This window comes from Nansenia antarctica (genome assembly GCF_963989245.1).
Source record: "Nansenia antarctica genome assembly, chromosome: 1".
In the NCBI taxonomy this organism is placed as follows: Eukaryota; Metazoa; Chordata; class Actinopteri; order Argentiniformes; family Microstomatidae; genus Nansenia; species Nansenia antarctica.
In genome coordinates this window covers 69499711-69525204 of record NC_137674.1, presented here as the reverse complement: position 1 = coordinate 69525204, position 25494 = coordinate 69499711, and the positions used below count along the sequence as shown (strand labels likewise).

At 45.9% G+C, this 25494-nt stretch overlaps 1 protein-coding gene across 1 annotated transcript; it reads right to left on the bottom strand.

Moving 5' to 3' along the window:
• Positions 1–491: 491 nt before the first annotated feature.
• nus1 (NUS1 dehydrodolichyl diphosphate synthase subunit) lies at positions 492–21758 on the bottom strand. The gene is made up of 5 exons (XM_080550346.1): positions 21226–21758; positions 12956–13087; positions 6476–6625; positions 2883–2982; positions 492–1938 (listed from the first exon to the last, which is right to left on the bottom strand). The coding sequence occupies exons 1-5, from the start codon at positions 21581–21583 to the stop codon at positions 1848–1850; spliced, it is 831 nt and encodes a 276-aa protein (XP_080406472.1). The 5' UTR covers positions 21584–21758; the 3' UTR covers positions 492–1847.
• Between the last annotated feature and the right edge of the window lie 3736 nt (positions 21759–25494).

Here is a 25494-nt window from a genome sequence, read left to right as displayed (position 1 = left end):
ACGAAACACAACAGAGTTCAGCCGACAATTTTCTTTAAATGACGCCAGTTTTACTCTATACCGTCTGTCTGTCAGCTAACTGGTGGTGTCAGGTTTGTCGACTGAACGACCCACACACACACACACTCTCTCTCTCTCTCTACCAGAGAGGGAGGGACCAGACAGAGCAAGGAGGCCGGTGGAGGTAGAAATCGGAGGACTGCCTCATTGTAATGCATGGGATGGGGAGGTGAGGAATGTTTCCAAAAACAACCTCTACACTGTCATGGCTTCCATCTTGGGCTGGAAGCTCTGGTTCTGAAGACACTTTAGTAGCAGTCCAGCCCTTCAATACCAGAGCTGAGGGGGAACTGGGCCTGAACACCGTGCCGAGACTATTCTGGACACATCTGAGATTTCAGTAACGTTTATTGAGCGTTCACAAGTTCAGGTGACAGGCTTCACAACGGAAACATCTGCCCGACCACAGAAACGCACACGTCATTCTGTTGCTATGGAGATCAGAACAGCGAGTCGGCACATTGACAATGGAGGCACGCAGAGAGGTTAGCATCATTAGCATTCAGGGGTAAAAAAATGGCCGTGATGGCCTGTATGGCCGTTCCACCAGAGGGGTCAAATGATGGGAGGATGAGTGGAAAAGAGGAGGATGAGTTGATGTGAAAACAAGAGGGAAAAGAGAAGGAGTTAACTGAGAAGAAAGAACAAGCAGACAAGGAACAATTTTAATACAAGTGTACGATTTAGACACATCTTCACACACAGCGCGTGGTGGGGACTCACTCTGTCAGAGGTTTCTATAGCAACATGCAGTCAACATCATCACATTCCTGTTATTATGGACGGAGCTCAAAGACTTCAGTGTCATTTCATGAGAACATCAAATGAACGACAACATTATAGAACACTGTCAAATCAAAGACAACATTCTAGAATACTGCCAAATCAACAATAAACATTCTATAACACACGGTTAATGAGGATTGACTGAGCTGCTAGCATACACAGACAGACAGACAGACGCACACGCAGGCAGACGCACGCACGCACGCACGCACGCACGCACGCACGCACGCACACACAGACTCTCTCATTCATATATAAAGTATTTCTGCTGTGGTGTGTTATCCGTATGGGAGGGAGGTTCAGTGCTGGACTCTACTTCCCCCCAGGGAGTAACACAGTAGCATCACACAGACCCTCCACCCTTCCCTCCCCCCAGGCCCACCCAGAGCAGAGAGACAGAGGACCAGTCTTGTCCATAGCTCAAGGCCCCAGCATTAGGACTAGCATTAGTACTAGCATTAGCACTAGCATTAGCAATAGCACTAACGCTAGCTTTAGCTAGCCAGACCGGCCCAGTGTTGTCTCTATGGCAGCAGGAGGACCAGCGACAGCTCACAGAGGGGGAGGAGACGCAGAGAGGAGCGACACTAGCTACGTTTACACCACACTGCTCACACCAAGTCTCTCAGGTGGCGAGTCAGGTAAAGTTCCTGTTGATCCCGGCTGGCGTGGTGGGGAGGGGGGGTGGTATCAGTGGTCCCTCGGAGCCAGGCGTTACGTTCCTACGCATGGTAAACATGGCAGCGCGTGTGTTACCCAGAATGCCTCACAGAGGCGGGGCTGGCAAGAACTTGGCGTGGCAGGGGCAGTAAGTAATGGGGGGGGGGCTGATGGCCGAAGGGGGGTGGGGGAGAATACTGTCTGGCTACTTGTTTGTGTGGCCTGGACTGTAAACATTTGGGAGAGGAGGGTGTGGGGGGGGGAGGAGGTCCCCCCCCTCCCTAGCCCCCAACTTCCTGTCTGCCCATTTCTTCTTCCTGTAGAGGGGGCGGACCTGTCCCTCACTTGCCCAATCGCTGCTCACAGTAGGCGTAGCGCTGCAGAGCGCTGAATAAGTCCTCGTAGGAGACATCTAGATGGGAGGGGAAGGATCTGGGGAGAGGAGAGGAGAGAGGAGGGGAGAGGAGAGGAGAGGAGAGGAGAGGAGAGGAGAAGGTAGAAGAAGAGAGAGGATGAGGAGGAGAGAGAGAGGAGGAGGAGAGGATAGAAGAGAAGAAAAGGTATAAGAAGAGAGAGGAGGAGAGAGAGAGAGGAGTAGAGAGAGAGAGGAAGGGAGGAGAGAGAGACTGTTAGTGAGGACACAAACACCATCTAGCCCTGCTCTGGTCTCTAAATGAAGACCAGAGCACTGAGGAGTGAAGCTTGTAAAGCCATTTTGATGACACAGCCGATACTAAACTTTGCATCAAGACCTCACAAAACCCACCTCAGCAAAAATGATCTAACTGAAACTGATCTGGTAAAAAAAAAAAAAAAAGTAACATTAGCCCCCATCAGCAGAAAGGAATGTGTTGCTTACGGAGGCAGGTTAAAACCATCTGCGAATGTCAGCGGGTCTCTCCAAGGTGTTAATCGCTATGAGTGCAGTAAACAGCGCCATCTAGTGGTGGATGAGGCGCCCTAGTAATTAATCTTCCAAACAAATTCAATATTCCACAGTCTGTGCAGATTACCAGTTAAATGCTTCCGTACACCGTGCCTGGCAGATTAACTAACACAAATACAAACTCTCAGTGAAATTATACTGTTTACCTCCAAGCAACGAAAAGCAATCCATTGGGTGTTTGACGATTGAACATCCAATGAACATGTTGTGGATTGCTTTTCGTTGCTTAGAGGTAAACAGTATAATTTCACTGAGAGTTTGTATTTGTGTTAGAAACAGTTAGTGTAGGTATTTTTAGACCCTGGTTAATCTGCTAGGCACGGTGTACGGAAGCATTTAACCGGTAATCTGCACAGATCACTTACAGGATTAGAACACCGCTACTAGGGAGGGAAAGCTCTCTCACTGACTCACTTTCACTCAAACTTACATGAACTCTGTGAGTCTGATGTGCCAGGGCAGGAAGCCCAGTGTGCTCTCGACCGGGCCGAACTTCAGCACCAGGTCCGGGTCCGGAATGTTCTTAGATTCTGGAGCGTCCCAGAAGGCACGAGAAGGACCCAGGAAGGCAACACAACGACAAAAACACATTAGTTCCTGTGAGTGGCTGTGATTGGCCCGGACCTTCCTGTGATTGGCCCGGACCTTCCTGTGATTGGCCCAGACCTTCCTGTGATTGGCCCAGACCTTCCTGTGATTGGCCTAGACCTTCGCCAAACCGTGTTCACACTAGCAGAGACCCCACCTGTTCACACACCTGTTCAGATGGAGCATTCACACCTGTTCACACCAGTTCAGATGGAACATTCACACCAGTTCACACCTATTCAGTTCACACCTGTTCACCTAAGTCTGCACCAAACGAGGTAGGTGTGAAAACGAGCTTAGACTCTGGGCTGACAATTTAGAACCTCACTAGAACCTCATTAGAACCTAACTAGAACCCTCACTAGAACCCCAGTGTTTCCTCTATATGCATTGATTTGTGGCGGGCCGCCACAAATAAAATTTCTCTGCCACTAATTGATTCAGTCCACTTTGATTCAGGCTGCGCAACGAGAAAGGCAGCGAGGTATTATGACCTGAGAACCGAAAAAAAGCAGATTGAAGCTAGATTTAGGCCGCTTTCAGACCTACATTTCGTTCCGATTTAGGGTGTAGTAAGTTACAATATGTTACAATGTTGCAATTAACCTCGCGCTTGCAAAACAGTTTTGTGATTGGTCCGAATTTCGCGGGAAATTTGGATTTCAGGAAATCCCTCTCCTCTCCCTCTCTCATCGCCGGTCCCTTTAATCCCGTATGCGTATAATCGAAAATGGAATATCATCAGCGACGACTGTGGGTTATTGCATTTACTGCTGTTCTCTGGTTCATGTTCTTATACCAGTGCTCAGTATACAAGTATTTTAAATGAACATTCATAATGTAGTCTCTGATGTTCATGGTCAACTAAATCAGGCTATTTTGTGAAACAAATTGTTTTCCCGCTAATGGGTTAACCGAGCAGCCTCGCACCTAATGCTAGCTTCGAACTATTCATAGCATAAACGTTGGTAAATGTCATAAACGACACAGTATTGGCAGGGGAAAAGAAGGGGAGTCAAATTTTTATTGACAACGGATTTACATGCTGGACAAACATGCAGCTAAAATTCAGGGAACATTTGGACAATAAGAGACGCAAGGGAGTTGTGGTCGCATGGTTTAATTACAGGGCAATATGCACGGGGCAAAATAATCTATTGCCTCTAAAATCACCACGAACAGAACGGCGGAGGTACGGGTAAACAGGGCTCATGTCGCTGACTCATCAAAGGTAAGAGTTAGTTTTCTTTAACTCAGCTGATGCATTACCTTGCTGTTGGTTGTTTACAGAATGCTCCATCTGACTGTCACACTGTGATTTTACTTGTGTAAACAGTTAATGAGTAACGTTAGACGGTTTTGTGCGTGTACTCTCATGTAGGCCTACTTACTTCGTACTGATGAGCTGATGATCTTTGTGTGTGTGTGTGTGTGTGTGTGTGTGTGTGTGTGTGTGTATGTATGTATGTATGTGACTGTCAGTCACAAGTTTATATTCTACGGATGTTGTTCAGTGCTGTATGCGCGTGTACTCTACTCTTGTCATACTACTTCATATTCGATGAGCTGATTATCTCTCGTGTACTTGGGCGTATCTGTCAGTCACATGTATATGTTCAGTGCTGTATGCGCGTTATACATGTTCTGCTGCAGCTGTAGCCTCAGGATATCTTGGTATTTGATCACCTGCTATATAAAATCACCTGTTCTGTAAATGTTGCCACCCTCTAGTTTTTGGTGAAACTACGTAAAAAAAATGTGCGCACGCGCTCTGCGTGCAAAAATGGACCACTCCGCCACTAATGTGAAAAATCCTGGAGGAAACACTGGAACCCTCATTAGAACCTCACTAGAACCCTCATTAGAACCTCACTAGAACCTCACTAGAACCTGATTAGAATCTTGAGTAGAAACCCTGTGTTACCGTAAATAGCCTTACATTATAGACACACACACACACACACACACACACACACACACACACACACAGTTCTCCTCAGTGAATTCAGCATTTTAGCATCTAACCCCAACCCTGCCGCATTTTGACCAATGCCAATCCAGCGGCTCGCTGTTCAGATAACCCAGAGAGAACCCTACAGGCCATCAATGTAACGGACGGACAGATCAATGGCTGCTCTGTTCTAGAGGAGGAGAAAGGAGAAGAGAGGGACTGTCAGAGAGGCCACAAACAGAGCGCTTCTTAGAAGGTTTGGATGAGAGCTGTGGAAAAAGACTCATAACTGTGGAAAAATGTCCTCGAAATGTCGGGGTTGAATACGAAATGCGGAGACCAGGGTCCATGGCAGGAGGCCAAGGGCCAGACACACACGGACGAGACCACGCTCCCTCACAGCTGACTACACACTGAGCTGACACACACACACTCGCACACGCACGCACGCACGCACGCACACACACACACTCGCACACGCACACACACACACACACACACACACACACACACACACACGTGAATTAATCTTTTACTTGTCTGAGAGCTCAAGTTACTTGTCCAAATACAACGATTTTGAAAAAGCAATTAATGTTAGTGCAAATAAGAAATTTGACTGCTATTGATTTGATAATGATGTATCCTTTATTTAAAAATGTATTCATTCAATATTTTGTCATTATCTAAAATTATTATGAATGGGTAATCTGTGATTTCGTTTAGTTTAGGATTGGCCACAATAGGCATGAATATTTACAACTATATACAAAAAATGCTTTGGGTAAGTACCCTGCCCCCCTCCACCCCTCGCTCCCCAATGGAAGCTAGCGTATTTGCTAGCAATAGGATAGTATCTTATATTCAAATTGATAAATCTTCGTCCAGCCCCCTCCTAAACTCCCAAGGTTGAATCCTGGCTGACAGTTTCATTGACCGGTGGTCCACCACATACGGACCGCCGTTTCTGCCTCAAATTGTCCAACTTAATGGAAACTTTCTCATCCTCTTAGCTTCAAATAATGCCTTTGTCAGTGTTGTGCTGTTTTCCAACTCCCCCTTTGTATTACTATTACATATTTAAGTGCTCTCGTAGTTCATTATCGTGGAAGTTATATTGTACATTGTTGGTTGCCTATCACTACTGCCATTCTGAAGTTCGCATTGAGATATGTTTGTCTTAAAACTTCAAACCTAAAATATATGACCGCGCCGAAAATTCAGAAGAAGCGAATACGCGTCCACGCAAATGTTAATGAACTACGAGTGCACTTAAATAGCCTCATAGGCAGCGAGAATGAGGCGCGGCATAGCTTGCTAATAATTTTTTTACTATTTAGAACGAAAGGAGGAATTCATTTTTGGCAGATACATATAGATTTTTTGACTTGCCTGTCGGACAACTGCAGGAGGAAGTCCACTTGTCCGAACATAAAATATACTTGTCCTGGACAAGTGGACAAGCCTTAATGTGGAGCCCTGCTTACCTCTGAGTAGTGTGTCGATCAGGGAGACGGTGATGTCGCTGGCGGTCCTCTGCCCCCCCTCCACGGCCCTGCAGAGGCGCTGGGCGGCCTGGACCACGCTCTGCTTCCCATCAGCAGGAGACAGCACCTTCACCACCGTCTGGACCAGCACTGCACACACACACACACACACACACACACACACACACACACACACATAGACAGACAGACAGACAGAGACACAGAGACACACGTTAGAGTAACACAGACACACACACACACACACACACGTTAGAGTAACACACACACACACACACACACACACACACACACACACGGTAGAGTAACACAGACACACACACACGTTAGAGTGACACACACACACACAGAACCTTCACCACCTGGCACAGTACTGGACTCACACTCACACACGTTAGAGTAACACACACACACACATCTTGGGGGACATCCATCCTTCATCCTAGGATACTAAACCAGTTATATGGGACAGGAAGACGCTAACTGGGCAGGGAAGACCAACTATCACTCTGTATTATGTAGTGAGCTCCATATGGTGTGTGTGTGTGTGTGTGCGCGTGTGTGCGTGCGTGTGTGTGCATGCGTGTGTGTGTGTGTGTTATAACATATTGTCTTGCTCAGGGGATAAAGCAGATCGTGCCAGCAGCAGAACAGACAGGATGTAACGATACACTCAACTGACGACTGAAATAAGACAAATGGGGCCCTATTATGCACTTCATAAGTCTTAAGCAATAAGACGAGGCGGTAGATCTAAACTTAAGACGTGGAGGCGTGGTCAAGGCCACTTTGCTATTATGCGTGCGGTAGTGGGCGCCTAAGACCCGGCGCTAAGCCCAGAAATTAGTCATGGGTGTGTTTTGGGCGTCTTCTCAATCAACCCAATCAGCGTGCCAGGTGCCATTCCCTTTAAGAACCGGCTGCGTTAAGTCATAAGCGCTATGCTATTATGCAGTTCATAGGCGCTAGACTTCATGCACGTTTTGAAACACGAGCGCGCCTCCGCGGTTTGCGCATGCGCGCTGACCCACTTCTTAAGAAGTCGGTCGGCGCGCATGCGCAAACCGCGGAGGCGCGCTCGTGTTTCAAAACGTGCATGAAGTCTAAACTTAAGAACTTTTCAAACCACTTCTTAGCGCTAGGCGCAAAGTCAGATCGCATAATAGCAGGGGCGCCTAGTGCACTTCATTAACATATGAACACTCCCACAATGAGTAATATATGCACGGGAGTCTTACGTCTTATGTGTGGGCGCCTAGCGACACCTGCATAATAGCAGTAGCGCATATGAAGCGCATAATAAGGGTGGCGGTAGGTCTTAACCTGGCGGTGCGTCTTAATTAAGACTTAAGTCGGCAAGTTAAGAAGTGCATAATAGGGCCCATGATGACAAAATGAGATTTCTAGACAAATTATGACTGGAAAATATAATTTTATTTATTTCTCAGACAAAAACTACAAAATACTGTATTTTCTTAATGAATCCCTTTTTATTTCTGAGGTAGGGCCTTGGATACGGGGTGGGGAAACAGGCCTTAGATAATCTAAATAGAAGCTCCTGAAAGTTCTGCCCAGCCGCCATTTTCTCGACATCAACATCAGTGCAACAGTTTTATCAGTGCAACAGTTTTATCAGTGCAGCAGCGTGAGGGATGAGAGGGGAGAGTAGGGAGTGGTGAGTGATGTACTGCTCCACTGCGACAAGGACGCAGAGCGTGAAATTAACTTCCTGGTCCGCCAGCCCAGGTGTCAGTTGGGTAAGAACATTCAGACACTCTTTTAAAAACAAAACAAAAGGGCAAAACAAAATAACACACGCCTGAATTCTGTTGCATCGAAATGACTCCCTGCACAGAAGGAACCAGAGCCTGAGGTAGGCTTGAAGTCTCTCAATTGAAAAACATCATACGTGCAAACCACTATTGGCTGTCTGCCAAAGTGTCTGGTAAGATTGACAGATGTACCGCCGATACCAACGTCTGCCAGCAGGTGTCTGGTGTTAATGTGAAAGGTTATGAATTCTTCATTTTTAGAGCTGCTTCCAGTTCCTCTGAGGTAACTTGATGAAGTTACAGCAGCAGTCGTTAATAAACAGGCTTGTGTAGTCAAGGCTACAGCAGCAGTAGTTAATGAACAGGCTTGTGTAGTCAAGGCTACAGCAGCAGTAGTTAATGAAGAGGCTAGTGTAGTCAAGGCGTGCTGTAGGGCAGGTCCCATTGTTCATACCTCTCACCTGCCCAACCCTCGCCAAGAACGCACAAGACTCCACAAAGTTGTTCCCTCCCTCTACCTAACCCCTCCCCTCCCCCCTCCTCTACCTGTCCACTCCCCCCTCCTCTACTTGTCCCCTCCTCTACCTGTCCCCTCCTCTACCTGTCCCCTCCTCTACCTGTCCCCTCCTCTACCTGTCCCCTCCTCTACCTGTCCCCTCCCCTCTCCTCTACCTGTCCCCTCCCCTCTCCTCTACCTGTCCCCTCCTCTACCTGTCCCCTCCTCTACCTGTCCCCTCCTCTACCTGTCCCCTCCTCTACCTGTCCCCTCCCCTCTCCCTGTCCCCTCCTCTACCTGTCCCCTCCCCTCTCCTCTACCTGTCCCCTCCCCTCTCCTTGTCCCCTCCTCTACCTGTCCCCTCCCCTCTCCTTGTCCCCTCCTCTACTTTTAATCATGCTGACCTGAAGGTAGTACTACCAAAGTTCTATCAGCAGGTTAAATGTGCAACAAGAGGAGATAACACACTGGACAAGGTATACACCAACATCAAGCTTGCCTACAAAGCTAGACCGCTAGCTCATCTAGGCATGTCTGACCACTTCCATCCTCCTGATCCCAGCCTACACTCCCATTAGGAAAAGTGCTCCCATCACCACTAAGACTGTCAGAACCTGGCCAGCAGGGTCCGCTCCACTGCAGATCTGCCTGAATGACACCTCATGGCAGGAATATAAGCATGAGGACCTGGAACAGTTCACGTCGTCGGTTCTGAACCACATAGTGAACTGCACCAACTCAGCCACCGTGGACAAACGTGTCCGGGTCTACCCCAACACGAAGCCATGGATGACTGAGAAGGTCCGACAACTTCTCAAGGAGAGGAACAACGCCTTCTCAGCGAAGGACAAACTGCTGTATAACACCACCAGGGCTAACCTAAACCGTGGCATCCGGGAGGCCAAGGCAGACCACAGAGAGAAGATTGAGAAATGCTTCCTGAGCAACGACTCCAGGCGGGTGTGGCAGGGGGTTCAGCACATGACAAACTTCAGAGCCAACAGGCTCTCAGTCGCTGAGGGCGACCCCCTGCTGGCGGAAGAGCTGAACTCCTTCTACGCCCTGTTCGACGAGGGGCGAACGGAGGTAACCACAACACAAATAAGGCTGCCACGATTAGTCGACTAGTCACGACGACGTCGACTACCAAAATCGTCGCCGACATATTTGGTAATCGCCATAGTCGCATGTTTTTTTTGAGCTGAAATAAGCGTTTTTTTTGCCTAGCACCAGGGGAGCCCCCCCTCCCAAATTTCGTTGTTTGGTACCTGTACTATATCAATGACAATAAAGACCATTCATTTCATTCGATAAGCATTCGTTTTTCTTCCCTGAAGCTGCCACTGGCTAGCGTCTCCCAGTGTCTTTGATGTACATGCGCAGTGTCGGTCATCCGGGGCACACGTGACTTCCCCGGAAAAACAAACAGAGAAATGTCTTCCTGTCCTCGTACCTCTAAAGTGTGGGAGCATTTCAACCACAACGTTGAAAAAAAGAATGTAAAATGTAAAATTTGCAAAGCTGAACTCGCTTATCATGGCAGCACGTCTATGATGCGCGAGCATCTAAAAAGGAAGCACGTTGTGGCAGATGACGAGGAAGACGATGGCTCGTCTCGGTAAGCTAGTTAGCTTGTTATTGGCTAACGATATCGTTACGTTAAAAGCCTTCTTACATTATTTTACGTTGTCATCAAAGCGATACTTATCAAATAGCTAAAAATGTTGTCTTAACGTTACAGTGCTAAGAAGGCGCGTTCTACTATGAGATGAGTGAAGCAAAGCAAAACTTTTGTACTCTGTACAAGTATTTATTTTTGTTTTTGTATTCTTTTGGTTGCCTAGTGCCTAGCCTACCTCATTTTACTCAGCAGTTTGCACCCTCTACTACTCTTTACATTACATTACATGCAAGTGATGCCAGAAATAAATCTGCAAAGTTCATTAAAATATCTATTTTTGAGTGAACAATCATTTTAATTGTCTTTATTTTTAGTTAGCACATGCCTACAACAACAACTAACAACTTCAAGCTAAATTTAGAAGCTGATTTAGAAGATGATAGCTAAATAAGAGCGATTGAGTAATTGTGCGATAAGCTGAAATTTATGATCCGATTAGTCGACTAATCGTAAAAATAATCGGTGACTAGTCGACTATGAAAATAATCGTTTGTGGCAGCCCTAAACACAAACACCACTCTCTCCAGCTCTCAGCAGCCTCACCCTCACAGAGCATGAAGTGAGACGCGTGCTGAAGGCGGTGGACCCCAGAAAAGCCTCGGGGCCGGAAGGCGTCCTGGGACGGGTGCTGAGGGAATGCGCCGACCAGCTGGCCGGGGTTTTCACCAAGATCTTCAACCAGTCCCTGTCCCAGGCCACCATCCCACCCTGCCTGAAAACCTCAACAATCATCCCAGTCCCGAAGAAAAGCACGGTGAGCTGCCTAAACGACTACCGCCCGGTGGCACTCACACCAATCATCATGAAGTGCTTCGAGAAACTGGTCCGGGCCCACATAGTCACATTCCTCCCGCCCAGCCTGGATCCATACCAGTTCGCCTACAGAGCCCACAGGTCCACAGAGGACGCCATCGCGATGACTCTCCACTCCACCCTATCCCACCTGGAGGGGGGGAACAGCTACGTGAGACTGCTCTTTGTGGACTTCAGCTCTGCTTTTAACACTATCCTTCCAGACAGGCTAGTGACCAAACTACTAGACCTGGGACTATCACACTCCATCTGCGCATGGATCAAGGACTTCCTGTCTGACCGCCCCCAGAGGGTGCGGGTGGGCACCCACACCTCCACAGCCCTCAGACTCAGCACTGGGTCCCCCCAGGGCTGCGTGCTGAGCCCCATCCTCTACAACCTCTACACCCACAACTTCACCCCCGTCCACCCCAGCAACTCCATCATTAAGTTTGCAGACGACACCACCGTGGTGGGCTGCATCTCGGGGGGGGGACGAGACGGCGTACAGGGATGAGGTGGAGCAGCTGGGCAAGCTGGGCAAGGTCAACAACCTGCTGCTGAACCAGTTAAAGACCCAGGAAATCATCGTGGACTTCAGGAGGAAAAAATCTGAGGTCCAGCCCCTGCTCATCGATGGAGGGAGCGTGGAGAGAGTCTCAACTCTCCGATTCCTGGGGGTGCACATACAGGAGGACCTGTCCTGGAGGACCAACACAGCAGCCATCATCAAGAAGGCACAACAGCGGCTCTACTTCCTGAGATCTTCAGGAACTACCACCTCAGACAGGAGCTGCTTGTGACCTTCTACCACTGCACAGTGGAGAGCATCCTCACCTACTGCATTTGCGTGTGGTTCTTCAGCTGCACAGCCGCAGAGAGGAAAGCGCTACAGAGAGTCGTGAGATCGGCCCAGAAGATCATCGGCGCCCCCCTCCCCTCTCTGGAAGAGCTGTACAACACACGCTGCCTCAGGAAGGCCTCCAAGATCTCCAGGGACCCATCCCACCCTGGGAACGAACACTTTGTTCGGCTGCGCTCAGGCAGGCGGTTCAGGACCATGTTCGCACGGACAAACAGACTGAAGCTCAGCTTTTACCATAGGGCCATTCAGGCCCTGAACACAGAAAAGACCTAGGTTCTAGGCTCTGGACAATCTAGACAATTTGATGGCAGCTACTAGATTGTAAACATAGGTGCAATATTGTAATACAACTGTGAACATTCTAAATCTGCTACTGCGACACTTTAATGAATGTGCAACAAATATTATGTGCAATATGACAACCCATGTGTACATAAGGTTCAGATATGGGAAAAAGTTAGGATATTCATAGCATAGCATAGTGTACAGCAGTGTTTTATTGTATAGTAGATAGTTTTCATAGCCTTAATTTATGTCAAGCAGCTCTTTTCTCTTTTTTGTTAACCTTTGGCTCTCTTGTTTTTAGTATTTTTTCCAAGCACCAGGGGAGCCCCCCCTCCTAAATTTCGTTGTATGGTACCTGTACTGTATTAATGACAATAAAGACCATTCATTAATTCATTCATTCATACTTGTCCCCTCCTCTACCTGTCCCCTCCTCTACCTGTCCTCTCCTCTACTTGTCCCCTCCCCTCTCCTCTACTTGTCTTCTCCTCTACCTGTTCTCTCCTCTACCTGTCCCCTCCCCTCTCTGTCCCCTCCCCTCTGTCCAGTCTGTCCTGAGTCTGTGTCTCACCTTGGTGGTCTGACTTGTCGGTGCCGTTGCTGAGGAACTCCACTGAGTGGTTCGAACCTTCCAGACCCAGGAGGTCCTGCTGCTGCTTCAGGATCTCATCCAGCAGACGAGAGTTGTTCCTCTGGAACACACCTGAGAGGGAGAGAGAGGAGGATGCATCAGCACAGAGAACACCTGGGATATACACCTGAACACACCTGAGAGAGAGAGAGAGAGAGAGAGAGAGAGAGAGAGAGAGAGAGAGAGAGAGAGAGAGAGAGAGAGAGAGAGAGAGAGAGAGAGAGAGAGAGAGAGAGAGAGAGAGAGAGAGGAGGACGCTGACTAACACCTAGGGGTGTAACGGATCACGGCTGATCCGTGATCCGTACGGATTGCCCCCCACGGTTCGGATCAATTGTAAAATTGACACATGTATACTGCGGATCAATTGTAAAATTTAACCAAGTAATAATATGAGTTAATATCTCTTGTAAATCACAATGTAGAGTTGCCATGAAAAGATAGACGCGACAGTTGCGTGCTCTGTTTTACTCTAAAGCGCAATGATGGGTTGATAATGAAAAAAATTATCTGTTGTTTACTCACTACACGTGGAGCTGGGAATAGCAACAAGTGTATCATGGCGAGTGGAACATTGGCGGCGGAGAAGAACTCGAAAGGCCTCCCTCGTCATTTAAATCCCATGTATGGGAGCACTTTGGCTTCTCTGTCAATTATAACAATGATGGAAGAAGGTGTTTTACATTATTAATGAATAAAAGCAAATATAAGAAGTAAATTGACTGGGAACAGTAAGTTCAATAAGACAATAATTAATGGATAAAAGACATTGATAGAGGTTTTTGTGTTTCAGCTCCTTTGGATAGGCCTGTCAGTGGACCAGTATTTTTTTTTCGAGGTCTTGTGTGGACATGGAACCTCTCATTCGTGTTATGTTTTTCAGATGATAGTAGGCTGATTTAGTTATTGAGTTTATGTGACTATGTTTTTTCTGACCTGTGTACCGAGTACAATTATCTCTGTTTTGTCCTTTTATCCAATTACAGAGATTGTCAATAGGACTATAGTAGTTGAATGGAAAAATAGCTAAGATCTGTAGTGTTAGCAAACTAACATGGGTAGACACTGCCCCTGGCCCTAATGAGCATGCACAGGCAACTAACCGCTGGATTTGAACCCAAACACTGCATGAAAAGCTTACCGGTTGACCGATGCTCATACATTGGGGGCCCTTATGAGGGACCCCTCTGAAACGGATAGAAGCAGAAATACACCATTTTGTGAAGCATATAGGTAACTGGCATATATCGAGCTTTGTTCACACAGGTCAAGGTGCTACTGTAGACCGAGACCAGACCAAGGCAACCGAGGCACAGCTGGCAGTGAGGCCAGGGGACTGCGTGTAGCTTGCCACGGAGGGTCCCATCCCCTGTGCCAGCTCCCCCATCCCTGAACCCCTGTATGAAGTCCCCTCAGTATGTCATGGACATCATGGTGAACCCCTGTATGAAGTCCCCTCAGTATGTATGTCATGGACATCATCGTGTCAACCCTGTATGCCTGCATAGGAGGTCGCCGCTGTCCCAGCACAATGCAGAGAAAACACCAACGAGGAAGACAGTATGCGACTCCCACTCCCTTCCCCCTCAACCCAGAGGAACTGGAGGGGTTGATACTCCCCCATCGACAAGACCAATACTCCAGAGACAGTGGACAGAGACAAGAGAAGGCGACCACAGCACTGCTACAGCTGTTACTGTTACTGATGTGTTAAGTCTTTTGATGTGTATTGTACTGTAATGATGTGTTAAACCACTGCCACACAGGGACATTGCAGGGCAGCAGCCACTAAAGCATTTGAAAACCCCTAGACAACAACAAGGTCCCGTACCCAGATATCTAACACAGGCGCCTCGGCCAGCAAAACGTCAAACCTATCTAACAACACTAGTATAAAACAATTAATAATAGTAATAATAATTCATTGGATTTATATAGCGCTTTTCCGGGGCTCAAAGACGCTGACAATATAGCCTATAGGAGATACGGAAAACACAAAAACAACAAGTAACATGGAACACAGAGTCAGCGAACGGGGAGGGGGGGGTGGTAGGGACAGGGGAGGTGGTTAGGGGTAGGGGAGGCTGTATGCATATCAGGGGGGTGGCAGGGTTAGGGGAGATGGGTAGGGGTAGGGGAGGTTGTATGCGTGTCCAGGGGGGGGGGCGGGGGTGGCCGGGATGGGGGAGATGGCTAGGGGTAGGGGAGGCTGTAGGCATGGGAGAACAGGTAGGTTTTGAGGTGGGATTTAAAAGTGAGGAGTGAGGGTGAGTCTCTGATAGGGCTTTCACACCGGCAAAGAACCGTGCCGGTTCGCGTTCGCGAACCAAGTCTGGAACCGGCCGGCGCGTTCAGACCGAAGCTCAATTGGTTCGGAACCTGAAAAGTTGGTTCGCAGCGGGCACCAAAAAATAGTGGTTCTCAAGCGCGAACCAAAACGTAGAACAGTCACGTCGTCAGTGGGTGTGTCATATTCTAGGCTGCAGAGACCAGCAAGGAGGAAGTAGACAAAATCTATTCTAATCTAAATCTAATCATTAGTGATCAAAAACAATATCAAAAGTCTCATTATTCTCTTTTTCTTCCTCACATGCTCAGCAAACAAACACACACGCGCGGACATGCGCGAACGCGAATTTCGTAAGCCATTTCTATTCCAGTAACGGAGCAGCTGATTAGTAAAAGAACGCATATAGAAAGTGTCTTTTGTTTTGTTTCACAGAAAATTGTGTTTATTTCAGATACTGTAGTGGAAGATATTATCCTCTTTTCCAGTGAAGTAGCTGCCATCTAGTTGTGAAATGTTTGTTTATCCCGCCCCTTCATCACCCAGCGTTGATGACGCGGATGGTTCAGGTTACACTGGTATGAACGCGGGCTCGTTCGCCAGACAGCACCAACGGTTTCCGAACGCGAACCGGCACGGTTCTTTGCCGGTGTGAAAGCCCTATGAGTGGTTGAGGGAGAGAGTTCCAGAGGCGGGGTGCAGCTCGTGAAAAGGCACGGTGACCGAAGCCTTTGAGTTTTGAGGGTGGGACAGTGAGGGGAACAATGGATGAGGAACAATTGATAGAAGACACAAACTGGGTCAGGTTGTAAGAACCGCCAGTTTGAGTGTACTATGTACTCCCACTGTAACAGATTCAGGATGATGTTAGAGTCCATGCCCAGATGGGACTTTCCAAATGCCGTAGTGTGTTGCTCTGAGAGCCACAGAGGAGGGAATGTGGGAATTTTAAAAGTCGTTTTATCATCGTCCAGAGACTATTTTACTCAATTAGTAAATTCGACGCGGAAGTATAAATTGGGATTTAGCTCCTCTGCTCACTGTTTGTTGCATTCTGTGAAGCCTGCAATAAACTTTTACTTCAATTCAGTCATCTGTGTCTCGCCTTGGATTTTTGCATTTTGGATGATTTTATACAGTCTCAAAAATCTCTCGGTAAATATATTTAATATTTTGAGTGGGACAAAAAAGGACACATTTTCACTTCCCACAGTGGTCGATTAAAAAAAGTCACAATGTGCAGGAATTGTGCAACGAGAAAGTCGTATGAGGGAGGCAATACGTCGAGCATGGCCACACATTTGATGCAACATCCCCCTGGTGTGTTTACGGCATGCACGAATAAGGCAGCTCGACAACTTATGATAATGTAGGCATTTTTTTCATATTTACTTTATTATTTAGTTAAGTGTTTATTTGTCTGCTTTAAAGAGCCCAGTGATCCTCTCTCCTATTGCACTATAATTTAAGTTGAATGTGTATTTCATATGTAATGTTTGAGTGTAAAATATGTTATGTATTTGACCAGTTTTGACATCTTGAATGTTGTTTTTTTGTTTCACACAATAAAAGTGGTGTTTTTACAGAATTCAAGGAAAAAGCAGGTTTCATGTTATAAACAAAATAATAATAATAAATAAATAAAATGTTTTGTGTTGATCCGAAAAAATGATCCGATCTGTGACTTAGAAACCGCGACACAATCCGATCCGTGACTTAGGTGATCCGTTGAAAGGCTCTTAGGAGAATCAAACATTCTGTCTGAGATGGAAATTCCAGCAGAAGGCGACAGTTTCTCACAACTGCTGTTGACACACAGTGAGTAACAGGCCAGACCTGGCTGAGAGAGACTGATGACCCCTAAGTCAAGAGGAACAACACATTGCAGCATTTAGACAGACCCCTAAGGACTCCGAAGGTCATTGAGAACATGCTCTCAGTCAACTAACAGCCAAGCTCCACCATGGCCATCGAGCGTTGCGTCTAATGTGCGTTGCGTCCGAAATTGGGATCAAATGCATTGTAATCAATGAAAGGTGCTCCACCTGCTGCGGTACGTCGCGTCAGCGTTGCGTCCGATGGCTGCGTCCAAAGTAGACTTTCAAAAAAGTTAGATTTTTGACGGTGGATGGACGCAGACGTCACAATGAGACGCCCCACGTGGGCGCCGTGGGGCGTCAATCACCGCACCCGTGGTGAACTCTTGTTGCAGTAATGGACGACGAACGGCTCATCCTTGAGGTCGAAAAATATTATATTATATGAATTGCGAGCGTCAATGCTTTTCTACGATACTACGTGGAATGTCACTTGGACATAGAATAATAAGACAGTTGAGTCTGGGTTCAACAAAGGTATAACCAGTTTACTTCGGTTCTCTCGACACCTGTCAGTCACCTACTGGTGTATCATGAACTCTCTCTAGGCGCATGCGCTGTCCTGACTATGAATTAACCCATTCATTACACTACGGATGAATATCAACATTGACGCGACGCAGCAGGTGGAGCTTGGACAACGGGAAGTTGACGCAACGTCGATGGCGAGTTGACGCGACGCAGCAGGTGGAGCTTGGCCGTTACCCGGCCGGTACAATAAGAGATACATTAAATAAACACTAATAGTGTGAAACTCCCACAGGTCTGACAGTACAGACAGGGAATGATGCAGAAATGTATCTCAGGATTGATATTCTGACAGTCTGTGAGCCCCAGTGACAAGAGCTGGGGTCAAGTGGAAATGGAACGAGAAGAGTCATATTCAAGAAGAGTCATTGTTTGCAGGAAAAATGCTATACAAATAAGTTATTATAATTATTATGAATAATATTATATAATGACTGGAACCAGAAGAGTCATATGATGACTGTTACAGCATTTAGACCGACCCCTCAGAAAGAACCAGTGGGAGCAGAGAGCCTCCACATCCACTCCCCCCCTACAGCCTCCACCTCCACTCCACAGCCTCCACTCCCCACCTACAGCCTCCACCTCCACCCCCCTCCACTCCCCCCTACAGCCTCCACCTCCACCCCCCTTCCACCTCCCCATCACAGCCTCCACCTCCCCATTTACCCCCCCCCCACAGCCTCCACCCCCCCCTCCAACTCCACAGCCTCCACTCCCCCCCTCCACAGCCTCCATGTCCCTTCCACAGCTGTTTTTACCTTTCCTGTCTGGTAAACCTGTAAGTAAACCTGTCTGGTATTTTATATTCACCAATCTGTATCTGTCTTTATGCCAGACGTGGTGATTGATTCTATAGTGGACATCTCAGCTACAAGATTGTGACAGCCTATATCCCAGTCAGAAGGGCGGAACCAGCAATGAAGCAAGAATAGTCAGATCATGTCTGTGACGCAATCTTTAAGCAAAGCTCATTGCCTCAATTGGCCTACAGTAAGAACTAGGTGAGCAAGTCATGAGGCCAAACCTTTGCCTCAATTGGCTCTAAGAACTACAGCAGGAATCCGGTGAGCAGGCCAAACCTTGAGGCAATAAAGAACATTAGGCTATATTACTTAAAACGACACTGTTAGATTGGTTTACTGGAAATAAAATACTACACACTGTACAGTAGCTCGAACTAGTACGGGATCGTTTGGGAAGAGCCCAAAGACTGAGAGCCATATGACAGTATTAATACAGTTAGTGTCCATTAGGGCTGTTACGATTAGTCGACGTCATCGACTACGTCAATACGTCGGTTTGCGTAATATGCGTCGGTTAGTCGTAAATAAACAAAATGGCGTTTTTTTTTTGTTTTTTTTTAACCTTTATTTTACCAGGCGAGACAATTAAGTGTATGAGTGAAAAATGGATAGCTACTAGCTAATGTTACACAAGCAATGTAGCTCACCACAGTTCGTATGTCTTGTCTTCTGGTGTTAGTAACATTAGCTATGTAGCTGGCTAGCTACGGTAGCCTATTGTCATTGTGGTGCGAGCACCTACTGTACGTTATCTAGCTCGTAGCTCGCATGCTACGTTAGCATCAATTTAGCTAATCATAACATAGCAGCGAGAGTAACGTTAGCTATAGCAGTGAGGTGGAGACAAATACGTGGTTTTTTTTCCGAACAGCACAAAAATTATCGGTAGACTTATCGATAAATTAGTCGGTTAGACTAATCGACTAACCGATAAAATAATCGCTAGATTAATCGTTAGAAAAATAGTCGTTTGGGACAGCACTAGTGTCCATATCGATGATGGTCCGTATAGTATTATGCCGAGTACCATATCTTATGTTACTGACAGATGTCTTTTAATTCACACTGAACAGGGGGGGGGGGGCAGTGTTATTGGTAAGCTGATATGGCACAAGCTGATATGGCACAAGCTGATATGGCACAAGCTGATCAGCTACATCTCGGGAAGAGAAGGACTTCAAGTTAAGATAGAAAGGATCAATTCAACCTGATTCAAGGTGTCGGAATAGCAACGTCTGGACGCCACAAAAACAGAGAATCTACATATCACCAGTCTGACAGTGGCTGTGTTCGGAATGGTATACTAGCATACTGCATACTAGCATACTCAATGAGTATATACTGCATACTGCCTAGTGCCTACTAAATTCATAATAAGTATGCGAAAACCAGCCGACCATTTACACAGTATGCATACTGCCTCCCAGAATGCATTTCGCCGGGAGCAGCGAATTTAAACCTCCATTTTAAACCTCCATTAGCTAAAAGATGTAATTTTGGCTTTACAAGTGTTAACATGTCATTTTATGAAGTTTTAATATGTTTTCAGGCGAGAAAATAACCATATATATTCCCAAAATGTGTCCAGTTTACCAAAATAACCCGTTTATATATCTGATCTGACGATTTTTTGCATCTTCTGTTCGCTAGCTGCGTTCGTAATTTCGCCCTGGAAATCTGATCAGCACTCATGGAATGCCTCTTGTCCAATCAAATTACCTGGTCCCTTTATGACGTTGCACCCAGTGTGCGCTCCGGCGCTGTAAAATGATTTGGGGGACCAATATCTTTAGCTAGCTCAAGTAACTAGCTTACTTTATTGTTGTCTCAACAGTTGGTAAAATAACATGATTAAAATAAATATATATGAGCAATAACATATCGTGGGCAAGCACTACAACCAACTTGTCCGTCTGAAGCTACAATACTGGGATCATTCGTGATTGGGCTACAAGCAGTCAAATACTAGGTGAACATGTGTGTAAGACACAAATAAACTTGGATTTCATGCATTTCAAGTGGCATATTTGTAATCATGACGACGTAGCCTTGTCTAAGAATGCATTTCACCATGTTAATTCCCAGTATAGTGAAAATACCACCGCTCATCCGTGATCAGACTTAGCTGGGGTGCTGCAGCTGAAGAGTATCAAATAGAGTGCAAAAAAGCAGCATCTGCACACTCAAATCTGTGCAAAAAACAATGTTTATTGCAAGCTTTCGGTCCCCAGGCTATCGGACGATGTAAACAACAGCTGTATGACGGGTTTGTATGACGCAGTTTGACGAGACTGAAAGCGCACAGGGTTGCCAGATGGGATTGACAATTTACAGCCTAAACTTTCTATAACCTCAAAATCAAGTAGCCCATTCGGCGGTAACCCACCCCATCTGGCAACCCTGGACGCAACCCTGCAACCCTGGACGCGAAATGCATTTTGGGGATCTAGTATGCCAAAAGTGTCCATCGTAACAGACTTCAATTTTCCCGGAAGTATTGCTCGCATACTAAATTCCTCGCATACTGTACAGTGTGAACGCACTACATACTCAAAATCTACGTCATATCTAGTATGAGTAGTATGCTAGTACGCGATTCCGAACACATCCAGTGAGTCTGCACAACACGTGACTGTCAGCAGGTTCAGCAGCAACGCTTCCCGTATTTATGACAAAATTAATACATTACGTTAAATCTGATCAATATCTGACCTTGATTATCGTACACGCTGACATACGATATGCCGACGGCCATACACCACACGACCAGGTTGGCGATGTCCGTGTAGCTGGGCTCTTCCTCCGCCACCAACAGGCCGATGTGGAGAGGCAGCTTCCCCAGGGACCTGCCCTCCGCCCCCCAGCGACACCGCTGCTTACCCCGGGCCGGGCCGGGCTTCTGGTGCTCGGGGAAGAGCAGCGCCACCGGCACCAGCAGGGCGGCCACGGCTCGCTGCCACAGCCGCCCGCTCCAGCTCCGAAGACGGGTCCGAGACCAGGTGACGAGCGTCCTGTGGAGGTGGAGGAGGAGGTGCAGGAGCCGCCACACCAGCTCGTACACCAGCGCCATGACCAAGTCCTTACCTTCCCGACCGAATCTCCAAATTAGATGATGAGCAGAAGGTCGTGTATATTCTAATACCGCATTCCAGGTCTAGTGACCGTGGACTTAGACCAGCCTACTCCGAGAAGGCGCCATACAGTTCAGTGCCAACACCTCAGCTCGCCGGCCGCCATCTTGGTCGTTTTTCGACCTCTGAACCCGCAGCGATACACGTTGATCGCTGGTTGGACGGTTCAGCCACCGTGACGTGCAATGGGGAAAATCTGTTTTTTTAGGTTTTTTCGCCCCCTAGTGGTAGGTTGTGATCCCAACACCCTCTCCTAGTACTGCAAGCAAGGGAGTCTTAGCAGGAAGGGCCCTCAGATTTTGAGATACCCCTACCATACCTGTCAACCCTCCCGTTTTTCCCGGGATTCTCCCGTATTTTACCTTTCTTTCCCGCTGTGCTCCCGTTTAAATATTTTCCCATAAATCTCCCGTATTTTTTACCTATAATACAATATAATTTAACACTTAATTGTAATTTGTTAGACGTTAGACGCATGCGCACAATCGCTATATCCATGTCAGAGTTGACTTGTCAGATTAATTGCATCAACATCAGATACAGCCTCTGCAAATCTGCCGCCAACAGAGGATGCATTTCAGCAGCATGTGCAGAGAGCAATGTTCCAGACAGCGGTATGGTGTCAAAGCCACATGCCCAAACCCCTGTTATGGAGTCCTATTGGCAAGGGGTGGATTATCAGAGATGGGGCCATTCAACCTGTCCTTTTTACAAAACCCCCAGCACCTACAGAAGTGAGAGACATCACTCACTTATATTGCAAAGATGCAAAGTGTGGAGAGAGTGGAAAGTGCCAGTGCCTCTCTGTTGGCCTTCCCTGTACAGAGTTCTGCACCTGCTGTGCAGAATGTCAAAATGTGTCCCCTAATGTTTGAGGACTTTATTTAATTGTACTTTGAATTAAGGTTCCAGTTTTAATAAAACCTGTACTATTCACACCTATGTTTTAGAGGCTTGCAATTTAGAACTAATAAACTTTATTTTATTGGGTTACTCTTATTCTGACTATTTGGTGATGTAGTTCAGCCACCTGGTATTTCCCTCTCCAAATATGATGACCATCAGAGTGAGCATTCTTAACTTATAGGCTTCGGAATTTGACTGTATCAGAGAAGAGGTAGGCCTATGTCTAAAGAAATCTCATTTGCAATAGAACTGTATGAGATATTTCCATACAACTACTGGTTAGTGTTCAATAGCACCCTAGACAATTCAGTAATGATATATTTTTCAGGGATTTCTGTTTTTCTGATAAATGAGAGAAAAGTGATGGAGTCCTATGTTCCTGTCACCAAAAAGTACAATTTCCGTCTAAACTAAAGCTAAGTTTACAGGACTATAATTCAGGATTTCTTTAGGTAAATCGTTGTCTGACTATTTGGTGATGTAGGACATCCACCTGGTTCATACCTCAGCAAATCTGAAGAGGAAAAGAGTGACCATTCTCAAGTTATGGACTTTTTTGTCACCTTCCCCATATTCGGCCTGGTCTAATTTGGCTCTTTTTCAGGGATTGGGGTAGCTCTAAAGAACAACCCAAAAAACATATTTTCCCCAAACATAACAATTGACAACAATCAATTTCATTAATGGGAGACCCTAAAGATAAGAAAAATCATTGTTGTCATTTGTTCTACCTCGGGTAGGGGTATCTCGAAAACTAAAGCCTTTTTTGAGGACTTGCTGCTAGACTTATTTATTGTGTATCGATATCAAATAAAGTGCATTTTTGAAACGTCCTTTATTCTATATTAGGATTAAAGAAGCAGAAGCAAAGTAACAACCAGGCTTGTTACAGTTTTTTACGGTCGCTAAGTCACAGTGTTCAATACTGAAACCACAGATTCACAACTCTTCATACAGTCAGCAGAGCAGAAACCCATGTGAACAAAACTGTGACTCTTTCTCTGTGATTTAGTTTAGTTTAGTTTAGTTTATTAGTTTATTATATCGAGGACAATCCAAATACATGAACCATATAAAATACAGTAAAAAAGGCAGCGTTAGCCTAGTCGGCTAATTTTCAGCTGAAGTCCCCGGCCAGTTGCAACATGGCATCCTGAAAAGTAACCTCATTAGTTAAAATAAAACATTTAAATATTCTAAGAACACATGGCTGAGACAAGGTACCCCAACATCACTCTTGACAAAAAAAACACGTAAGCAAGCTGAGGTGATTGAAGGGGCTACAACAAACACCACATACACACTTATGGGGGCAGCGACATTTCAAGCACATAGAAGCCACAGGACAATTACAGGCCACACAACATTAAGCACTTACAAACAGCAATACATTAAACAAAACAAAACATACAAAAAAAAGGCATTATGGGGAGGCAGCACAGAGAGGGATTAATGAGGACAAGTATAGTTCTGTGTCAGCCAGGCTTTCATGTGTGTTGTGAAGGTGGAGTAAGTATGTATGTCTTTGAGTTGGTTGGGTAGTGAGTTCCAGTTTTCTATTGCTATCACTGAGAAGGATTGCTTACTGAAGGTGCTTTTCCTGAATGGAACTATAAGGTCGCCACGAGAGGTGGTTCTGGTGGGCCGTAAGCTGTGGTCACGCTGGTTTATGAAAGAGTTAAGCGGGGGAGGAGCTTTGTTATGCAGAATTTTATGGATGAGACAGATGTTTTTGTATTTGATGGTGTCTTCCCAGCTAAGGTATTTATATTTGTCTAGGATGGTACAGTAGTGTGTGCTGTTGGGCTTCTGGTCCATGACCTTAAGGGTCCGCTTATAGGGTGGCTAATGGCTTTAGGGAAGTGCTGTATGCATGGCCCCAGCTTGTCAAACAATTTGTGCATTGCTTTCATACAAAATGCATTCAATGACTACATTCTCCAAAATCCATAACACTTCTCTCATTCAAACTCCCCCACCTGCAAAATACTATGTATTTGCAACACATTTTTTCATTGTTAAACCACTGTGTTCAAAACTGTGAAGAACACGTTCAAAACTGAATTATTTGGTGCAATTCTGCAGTAATCATATTCCTATCATATATGACAGAAAGCTCGCAATAAACTGTTTTTTTGCACAGTGTTTGAGTGTGCAGATGCTGTTATTTTGCACTCTATTGATACTCTTCAGTTCCAGAACCTCAGCAAAGTCTGATAACGGATGAGTGGTGGTATTTTCACTATTTGCAGTAATCATATTGAAATGTCTAGAAAATATTAGCAGAATATATACAATGAAATGAAATACACTAGATGCATTGCCAGGGAAGACATTAGATGTGACCAGATGCAGACCAGAGGGTGGACCAAAACCCTCAGGAGTGAGACATTTTTGGTGTGATTGCTATTGTATTGTAGCCCTGGAATTTCTGTTTTTATTTTTTATTTGAACTTCCACTTTATTTTTCACTTTTCATTTTACACAAGTAAATGTAGTGTACTTTGAAGTAAATGTACCGTAACTTACTTTCTGCAAAGATACTGAAAAAAAGGATAAAACATGGAATAAAGGATAGAAGCAAAAGATAGAATTAAGGATAGAAGCAAATTGCGGCATTTCTGATTCATTCTTGTTGCCTAATACTTTACAGTTGTACAGTCAACTATTCTGCCTATGATTACTATAAATCAAACCATTTTTATAATGAAATATTCATTCTTGTGAAAATCATTCAAACTATGTAATGCCCCCTGTTGTTAGTGTTTTGTAAGTCAGAATGTTATGAATGACAGTGTATGCTTCTGAGTGAACATTGTTGCCAGTGTGTGGTTGAACGAGCTTCTTTTGCGACATGAATGAAGTGATTGGCCAACATGCATGTTACTAATGCAGACTGTATGAAGAGTTGTGAAACTGTGGCTTCAGTATTGAACACTGTGAC